The sequence below is a fragment of the Xenopus tropicalis genome, chromosome 5 (assembly GCF_000004195.4).
Source record: "Xenopus tropicalis strain Nigerian chromosome 5, UCB_Xtro_10.0, whole genome shotgun sequence".
Lineage (NCBI taxonomy): Eukaryota > Metazoa > Chordata > Amphibia > Anura > Pipidae > Xenopus > Xenopus tropicalis.
In genome coordinates, this window is record NC_030681.2 from 50135595 (window position 1) to 50145567 (window position 9973).

The 9973-nt window shown below is 40.4% G+C and overlaps 1 protein-coding gene across 1 annotated transcript in view; it reads left to right on the forward strand.

The window, feature by feature from the left end:
• The window catches only part of ppp1r14c (protein phosphatase 1 regulatory inhibitor subunit 14C), a 62041-nt gene extending 52746 nt beyond the window's left edge, over positions 1 to 9295 (forward strand). The window contains exon 4 of the mRNA XM_002931492.4: positions 7218 to 9295. Coding sequence (XP_002931538.1) covers positions 7218 to 7292 — 75 coding nt within the window. The 3' untranslated portion in view covers positions 7293 to 9295. The remainder of the gene's footprint in view (positions 1 to 7217) is intronic.
• Positions 9296 to 9973: the final 678 nt, after the last annotated feature.

The window sequence follows — 9973 nt, forward strand, 5'->3', positions numbered from 1 at the left end:
CAGTTTTTCAGTGATAACCCCCCCTACCTGTGAGATACCCCCACAATCTATATATTTACGAAAAGTGCACACCTTCAGCTATTCAGAGACACCACTCTTCTCTTTCTACATGGAAAATTGTGGCCGCAGTCCCTTGCAGAAGTCAGCGCTTTGGTCAGAAATCAAGGAAAAACCAGATACAACACTAGATTTTGGTCAGAAATCAAGGAAAAACCAGATAAAAACCTAGATTTCTCCCCAAAATCTCCATGGCAACTACCAAAAACTTACTAAACCTCAATTTGCAAGTTCCCCTGAATAAAACGATACCCCATATGTATGGGTGCACATAAAGACGTGGCCACCAAATGCCCCCAAACAGGGGCAATGCATAAGGGGGGGCTGTGCTCTATCTGCAGTTATTTAGTCTAAACACCCCCATACCTGTGAAATAACCCCCGCAAACTATATATTTCTGAAAAGTGCACACCTTCAGCTATTCAGAGACGCCACTCTCCTCTTTCTACATGGAAAATTGTGGCCGCAGTCCCTTGCAGAAGTTAGCGCTTTGGTCAGAAATCAAGGAAAAACCAGATACAAACCTAGATTTCTCCCCAAAATCTCCATGGCAACTACCAAAAACTTACTAACCATCAATCTGCAAGTTCCCCTGAATAAAACGATACCCCATATGTATGGGTGCACATAAAGACGTGGCCACCAAATGCCCCAAAACAGGGGCAATGCATAAGGGGAATTTCAGTTGAAATTTTGGGGGCTGCGCTCTATGTGCACTACCTGCAGTTTTTCAGTGATAACCCCCCCTACCTGTGAGATACCCCCACAATCTATATATTTACGAAAAGTGCACACCTTCAGCTATTCAGAGACACCACTCTTCTCTTTCTACATGGAAAATTGTGGCCGCAGTCCCTTGCAGAAGTCAGCGCTTTGGTCAGAAATCAAGGAAAAACCAGATACAACACTAGATTTTGGTCAGAAATCAAGGAAAAACCAGATAAAAACCTAGATTTCTCCCCAAAATCTCCATGGCAACTACCAAAAACTTACTAAACCTCAATTTGCAAGTTCCCCTGAATAAAACGATACCCCATATGTATGGGTGCACATAAAGACGTGGCCACCAAATGCCCCCAAACAGGGGCAATGCATAAGGGGGGGCTGTGCTCTATCTGCAGTTATTTAGTCTAAACACCCCCATACCTGTGAAATAACCCCCGCAAACTATATATTTCTGAAAAGTGCACACCTTCAGCTATTCAGAGACGCCACTCTCCTCTTTCTACATGGAAAATTGTGGCCGCAGTCCCTTGCAGAAGTTAGCGCTTTGGTCAGAAATCAAGGAAAAACCAGATACAAACCTAGATTTCTCCCCAAAATCTCCATGGCAACTACCAAAAACTTACTAACCATCAATCTGCAAGTTCCCCTGAATAAAACGATACCCCATATGTATGGGTGCACATAAAGACGTGGCCACCAAATGCCCCAAAACAGGGGCAATGCATAAGGGGAATTTCAGTTGAAATTTTGGGGGCTGCGCTCTATGTGCACTACCTGCAGTTTTTCAGTGATAACCCCCCCTACCTGTGAGATACCCCCACAATCTATATATTTACGAAAAGTGCACACCTTCAGCTATTCAGAGACACCACTCTTCTCTTTCTACATGGAAAATTGTGGCCGCAGTCCCTTGCAGAAGTCAGCGCTTTGGTCAGAAATCAAGGAAAAACCAGATACAACACTAGATTTTGGTCAGAAATCAAGGAAAAACCAGATAAAAACCTAGATTTCTCCCCAAAATCTCCATGGCAACTACCAAAAACTTACTAAACCTCAATTTGCAAGTTCCCCTGAATAAAACGATACCCCATATGTATGGGTGCACATAAAGACGTGGCCACCAAATGCCCCCAAACAGGGGCAATGCATAAGGGGGGGCTGTGCTCTATCTGCAGTTATTTAGTCTAAACACCCCCATACCTGTGAAATAACCCCCGCAAACTATATATTTCTGAAAAGTGCACACCTTCAGCTATTCAGAGACGCCACTCTCCTCTTTCTACATGGAAAATTGTGGCCGCAGTCCCTTGCAGAAGTTAGCGCTTTGGTCAGAAATCAAGGAAAAACCAGATACAAACCTAGATTTCTCCCCAAAATCTCCATGGCAACTACCAAAAACTTACTAACCATCAATCTGCAAGTTCCCCTGAATAAAACGATACCCCATATGTATGGGTGCACATAAAGACGTGGCCACCAAATGCCCCAAAACAGGGGCAATGCATAAGGGGAATTTCAGTTGAAATTTTTGGGGCTGCGCTCTATGTGCACTACCTGCAGTTTTTCAGTGATAACCCCCCCTACCTGTGAGATACCCCCACAATCTATATATTTACGAAAAGTGCACACCTTCAGCTATTCAGAGACACCACTCTTCTCTTTCTACATGGAAAATTGTGGCCGCAGTCCCTTGCAGAAGTCAGCGCTTTGGTCAGAAATCAAGGAAAAACCAGATACAACACTAGATTTTGGTCAGAAATCAAGGAAAAACCAGATAAAAACCTAGATTTCTCCCCAAAATCTCCATGGCAACTACCAAAAACTTACTAACCATCAATCTGCAAGTTCCCCTGAATAAAACGATACCCCATATGTATGGGTGCACATAAAGACGTGGCCACCAAATGCCCCCAAACAGGGGCAATGCATAAGGGCAATTTCAGTTGAAATTTTGGGGGCTGCGCTCTATGTGCACTACCTGCAGTTTTTCAGTGTTAACCCCCCCTACCTGTGAGATAACCCCCACAATCTATATATTTACGAAAAGTGCACACCTTCAGCTATTCAGAGACGCCACTCTTCTCTTTCTACATGGAAAATTGTGGCCGTAGTCCCTTGCAGAAGTCAGTGCTTTGGTCAGAAATCAAGGAAAAACCAGATACAAACCTAGATTTTGGTCAGAAATCAAGGAAAAACCAGATAAAAAACCTAGATTTCTCCCCAAAATCTCCATGGCAACTACCAAAAACTTACTAAACCTCAATTTGCAAGTTCCCCTGAATAAAACGATACCCCATATGTATGGGTGCACATAAAGACGTGGCCACCAAATGCCCCCAAACAGGGGCAATGCATAAGGGCAATTTCAGTTGAAATTTTGGGGGCTGCGCTCTATGTGCACTACCTGCAGTTTTTCACTGTTAACCCCCCCTACCTGTGAGATAACCCCCACAATCTATATATTTACGAAAAGTGCACACCTTCAGCTATTCAGAGACGCCACTCTTCTCTTTCTACATGGAAAATTGTGGCCGCAGTCCCTTGCAGAAGTCAGCGCTTTGGTCAGAAATCAAGGAAAAACCAGATACAAACCTAGATTTTGGTCAGAAATCAAGGAAAAACCAGATAAAAAACCTAGATTTCTCCCCAAAATCTCCATGGCAACTACCAAAAACTTACTAACCATCAATCTGCAAGTTCCCCTGAATAAAACGATACCTATGTCTGGTTGCACATAAGTACATGGCCGCCAAACCTGAAAATGCATAATATTGGGGCTGCACTCTATGCACCCCTTTTTTTTTGCCTGCACCCGAATGAATGGGATACGCTCGGGTGCAGGCACATGTAGCCGATATACGCATGAAAACGCGTGAGAATGCAAAGTCTCGCGTTTTCATGCGTATATCGGCTACACGTGCCTGCACCCGAGCGTATCCCATTCATTCGGGTGCAGGAACAAGTAGCAGGCGTAGGGCTGAATTTTCGGCAAGCGTTTTTCCACTTGCTGAAAAAATCAGCCCTACGCCTCGTGTGGCATCAGCCTAACCCTTGGCAATAGAAACTACCAGAACAATCTTAGCACCTCTGGACCTTTCTAGAACAACTGAAATCAAATGGAATAAAACCACTAAAAGCAATCAAAGAACAATAGTTGCAATGAAATCGGTAAGAGCCCTGGATCCACCAATGTCACTGCAAAAGCAACCTTTTTGGGGGCACTAAACACACAATAAAGAACAATGCAAAGATAAAACACCGTAAAATCCAATAAAACCACCTAAACCAACAGAAGAACAATAATTGCAATGAAATCGGTGGTCAGAGCCCTGGATCCACCAACGTCACTGCAAATTCAGCACCCAATAGCAATACAAAAAGTTACAGTGCAATAGAATAATTCAAAAACAGAAATCAATTATGAAAATGCCAAAAAAACACTAAAATGCAACCAAATAAATCAGATAATTATAGAGCAAGATCAGAAATAAAGTTTTAGTAAAAAAAAAGACTGCCAAAGAAAGCAAAGACAGAAAGAAAAGAAAAGAAAGAAAAAAAAAAAAAAAAAAAAAAAAAAAGTGTAAGTGTGTGTGTAAGTGTCTGTGTGTGCTTGGGAAAGTTGTAAATCAGTGTGTATGTGTACAAAAGTGTAATAATGACAAAGATAGAAGAAAAAATGCAAAAAAAAAAAAAAAAAAATTTTTTAGACAGTTGAGATAGAAATAAGCAAAATAAACAGTGGTAGAGAGTTGTAGTTCAGCTTACCCAAGGCAGGCAGACGATCAGGGGCGATCAGGGGCGATCAATCCAGCAGGAAGGCAGCAGGGAAGCTCCATCTTGTCCGAAGTGCGCAGCAGGAGTGAGGGAGCCGACAGTAGGCGGCGCTATTTAAAGGGACAGCAGTGGACACGTCATCAACGCGTGTCCATTGCTGTCATTGGCTGGCGACGCGATCGGTGCGGCTCGGGGACCCGGATCGGTGAGTATGTCTATGTTTGCTCGTTGCCTAGGGGGATCTGAGGGGTTTACAAGCGCTGCGCTGCTTTAAAAGCGAGCGCAGCGCTTGTAAACCCGACAGTGCCATTGGACGTAGATTCTACGTCCCATGGCACTTTGGTCCCTTGGTACCTGGGACGTAGAATCTACGTCCCTTGGCACTTAAAGGGTTAAATGAATTTTGAAAGGAAAATTATACTTTAGCCCTGGTGAGGGAAGGGTCTGCCAGTACGTCATTTATTGTGTCTAATTTTTACTAATACTGTTAATATCTGTGGTAGGACCATTTATTGGCTTTAATCAAAAGTATAATGTGTGGGCCATAATTTACCCTCCCACTGAACTACCAGGATTGTGGTATAATGTGTGTATTTAATTGTGTTTAATTTTAAATATGTGTATTTAAACGTGTTTAATTAAATATGTGCATTTTATTGTATTTATCTTAAAAAATACATACAAAAAAAAAAAAGGCCAGCACCATGACAGTTAAGTATTATTCCTGTCAGACATGCCGTTTCTAACCTGAGGTGCTTTGGAGAGGATGCATTAGCAGGAAAATCCAGTAGCTTCTAGCTTTGCCTTTAGATTACTGATGGCTAATCTGCCTGCAAGTCAGGGTTGAGTAAAGAGCTGACCCTCCTGCTGGTGAGCTGTGCTTGTCACAGATAAAAGATGTTGGCAGTAAAATCTTCCCGGGTTATAATATTGGAAGCAAGGGAATACAATCATAGTAACAACAACAAATAATGTAACTCAAGAAAATGTAGGAAACGGTACTACATTAGTACAAATTCTCATTTAGGGTGAAGACACAGAGCTAATAGTAGCAGCTACTTGTCACAGCTACTAAGTTAGACAATGCTGATTGTTAACATGTGTTTTAGTAGAGGCAATTCTCAGTATTGTCTGTGGCAGGGTATTTTAGTAGCCATGACTAGTAGCTGCCACTAGTAGCTCTGTGTGTCTTCAGAGATATGAATTAAAAAAGGCTGCATTTATAGGGCATAGTTATTAAAGGGTAGAAACTGAGCATGTTTGCCAGGTGAAAATGTTAGAACTTAAGGGTGCATTTATCTAAGTGTAAATTCACACACTAATAATCTTATACAAGTAAGAACTAGGAAATTTCCCTGCAACCTGAAAATGAGTTTTGGATTAAAGAAAAAAAATCTTCCAGTTCACATTCCCCAACCCAAAAAACACTTATGCTATCACCTTCCATGTTCTATATATAGTTTTTGGAATGTGACTGTCGACATCAGGACACAAAACATAGACTGAAATATTCTGCTGGGCAAAGTTCTTGAAATATATTCAGCATTAACTTAACCAATAGATGTCTTGGTGTAGAGCTCAGATTTTGTTTTATACCCCTTCTTTTTCTCTTAATCATTTATGAGTAATGCATATTGCTTTCACCATCCTTTGATGCATAGTTTTAGAGCTGAATAAAGCATTGTTGAAAGGTGTTCCTAATGAATGTGCTTAACTGTCCCAAAATGCTGTCAGAAAACCAGGGGTGAAATACAGTACAGGTATGGGATCCCTTATTCGGAAACCCGTTATCCAGAAAGCTCCGAATTACGGAAAGCCCGTCTCCCATAGACTCCATTTTAATCAAATAATTCAGAATTTTAAAACTGATTTCCTTTTTCTCTGTAGTATAAAAACAGTACCTTGTAATTGATCCCAACTAAGATATATTTAATCCTTATTGGATGCAAAACAATCCTATTGGGTTTAATTAATGGTTTATTGATTTTTTAGTAGACTTAAGGTATGGAGATCCAAATTACGGAAAGACCCCTTATCCGGAATACCCTTGGTCCCGAGCATTCAGGATAACGGGTCCTATACCTGTATAATCAAAACTGAGAACCACTGCTGTATATTGACTGGACTACCTCTCTGTGGGTAAAACTGCTTGCAGTGCTGAATTTTGCAATGTTCTCTTGTTCTGTCAATAAAGCATAAAAACCCCAAGAGTAGTCTGTTGACTGGTGTGGCATGAAATTTCTTTTCAGCCCCAGATATTTTTTTTAACCTAAACTTCAGACCTCATTGGCAGCTTATTGGCCTCTTGACAGGTTTGAAAAGCCCATGGGGCGGAGACCACTTCACTTTGGTAATCAGTGAGCTGATACAGTCTTTAGTCCATAGAATGATCCAATGGGGGCTAGTAGCTTGGGGCTAGTGATTTGCTTAATATGATTTGGCCCAGCGCTAGGACAAACAGATTGTGCAGAGACCCTCCTGTTTGCTGAGCAGATCTCTTGGTGTATGGCCAGCTTTAGGCTATGCTCATATGCCTCTAACCTTATCCATGAGTAAGAAGGGCCTTCATAAAAGGCAGTCTAAGGATATATTTTTTATTATGATTTTACGTAGGTGTCACAATAGTCTTTTATATCAATGTGTTTCCTTTATTTTTTCAGGAATTTATTAATCAACTTTTATCTCGGATAAGAGGAATGAGAAAACTGAGCCCCCCTCAAAGAAAGGATGTATAAAGCCTCGCCATGCCTGTCCAGGTCTCAAGATAAACATCAGGGCATCAAGATCTCCAAGACCTTTTAGGGAAAAATAGATTATCTTTCTCAAGAACTCTTTATATTGCTGTGTTATGGGGGGATGTATTGCAAAGTAGTTGCAAAGAGAAAATCTGTTTCATTACTATTGTGGTAGCTAATAAAGTTATTCAACGGGGCTATGTCGAGCCACTGGTGATGTGATACTGTAATCTAAAAGAGACACTGCAGCCGAAATTAAACTTATCAAATAGCAGGCTATGGAACTCACAGATGTTTATCTAGTTGTGGGTAATAGAGAAGTCGGGCAATATTTTAGTGGGGTTTTTTTTCTTTGAGGCAAGGAAATGAGAAAGCCATTATCATTTAGTAAAGCTAGGGTAAGGGAACGGGAAAGGCATTTTCCTTGTGCTTGTCACTTCCAGGGTACTCTGCTCTGTTGAGAAGTACACATTTTCTCACTGAACTCTGAAAAAAATGCCAATGGAACTGACTACACCTTGATTTCTGAACCCTTTGCTTTCATAAAGGGACAAGTTGGATTTTAGTGTTCTTGCCCCTTTTAAATATCAAGATAAAACAAATGAAACGCCTGGCATTATTTTTCAGTAGTACGAGGGCTGAGCCATCACATCCTTCTCAGTGAATTCAATGACTTAGACTAGTTTGTATGTTCATTACTATTGTCTGAAATGTTGTGTAGTATAGTAATTTATTACTTTTCAGCTTGGAAAGTACAAAGAGCTGAACATCTGAAGAACATTACTGCTGTGTCTCAACTTGATGTGTACAATGCTCTGTATGTTTTCACTATACAAGACTTTCTGGGTTTGTAAAGCCTGTATCTTGCCAATGGTTCTCTCTGAAGCCCAAACACAGGAATTTTTTACATTTTTATTTAAATGTTTTTGTTTTCTTTTATCCAGACTTAGTATAATCCAATGAAGCAGTCTCATTACTTTTCCACATGCAGTGGTTTTTATCTTCTATTAGTTTTAAACATTTATTTTTAGAAAGTGATTTTAGGCGATAAATGGTACAGTACCTTTATTTAAAATAAAAGACATTTAATCAAAGAGAGATGTTTGTGGAGAAATATGAATTGGAATATGTTACCGCAGCTCACTTTTTTTTTTATTTATAAACCCTATGCAAAAATCATGTGAAGTGCATTAGAATAAGCACTTTATCTATTTTATATGGGTAACCTTGGTGAATATTAACACCTAGACCCTTTGTGTGTGGCTCTAATGGAAAGAATTGCAAAACCTGTTGCCATGTAGTACGTATCTATTAACATCAGTTCTGCACAACCTCTTTGGGTTCTGCAGATACTTTCCATGAACTGCACAGCTAAGTCACTTTAAAATTACATATGGACATTTTACTAGAATGCCAAAGAACATTAATTCCCCTATGCTCTGCCAAACAACAGTAAGAGAGAAAAATAGTTGAAGAAGATAATTCACATAGTATAGAGTCCTCCCTATCACAGACTTGCCTGGCTTCTCTTAAGAACTGAGAGATGAGAAGCACTGGCAGTACCTGAGCTGAGGTTATAATTGCACAAACTTCAGTCTCCAATTTAGTTCTAGGTCAGCTTGGTTGTCTGACATGTGCTGAACCTCTAGGACTAATAATACCCCTTGTAGTAAAATGTAAGGATATTGGAAGTCTCTGAGGCATGAGTGCTTTTATGCAGCCAATGGAACTCCAAGGTGACTATTATTCCTATATTTTACAACAGGGGTACATTACTTTTTACAATACCAATGTCTCATTGAGTCATTTGAGACAAATTACATCACTAAACACTAAGTACAATTCATAACATCACTAAGCACAGTTTATAAGGATATATCTTACAGGTTATTCATGGCTCTTGTGTATTATATATCACTAACTGTAAACTGAATCTTGCGTCATAAATCTGACTCCTAGACTTGGGTTCCAGTTTAAAAATATTAATAAACCCTTGATCTTAATCTGGATGCGTAAGTGTTTAATTATGAAAACCTTCTTTATGTATGGCCCTGAGCCACACTCACACTTGGAAATAGATTGCAGTGTCTCCAGTAACTTTCCTCGTTTACTGATGGATGAGACAACCAAGAGAAATGCAACAAGCAGCCGAATAATAGCCCAGATATGGTATCTCTTTGTCGAGTTTATAAGTAAGAACAGGCCACAAGCTAGCTAGAAGGTTTTCCCGTATAAGGCAACACAAGAATCTTTGCTTTTTTTATTTGATTTTCACTCACGTGGATGAATTTACAGATTTCATTGTGCTTGTTTGTCCTTGAGCATTAATTTGCCGACACCAACTTGCAGGCTACCCAAACAGGAAATTCACACTGAACTACACTGCGTGCCTTCCCTCTCTTGCTTCATTTGCATATCTTTTATACCAGTGCTGTCCAACTGGCGGCCCGCGGGCCCCCCACCTGTCTGGCTGCTTTGATGGCTTACTCTTGTGTAAGCTTTAAATGGTATCAGTACTGAGATTAAATGGCCCCCTGCATGGTTCTCACCTTAGATTCAGGCTGTATTGTTTAAATATGTAATTCCTTGTGTTGTTCACACCTTTTAATCTCTGTATTGTTCACCCCCTGCAGTGTTCACACCTCAGGCTCAGGCTGTAATCACCCATATTGTTCCCCTGT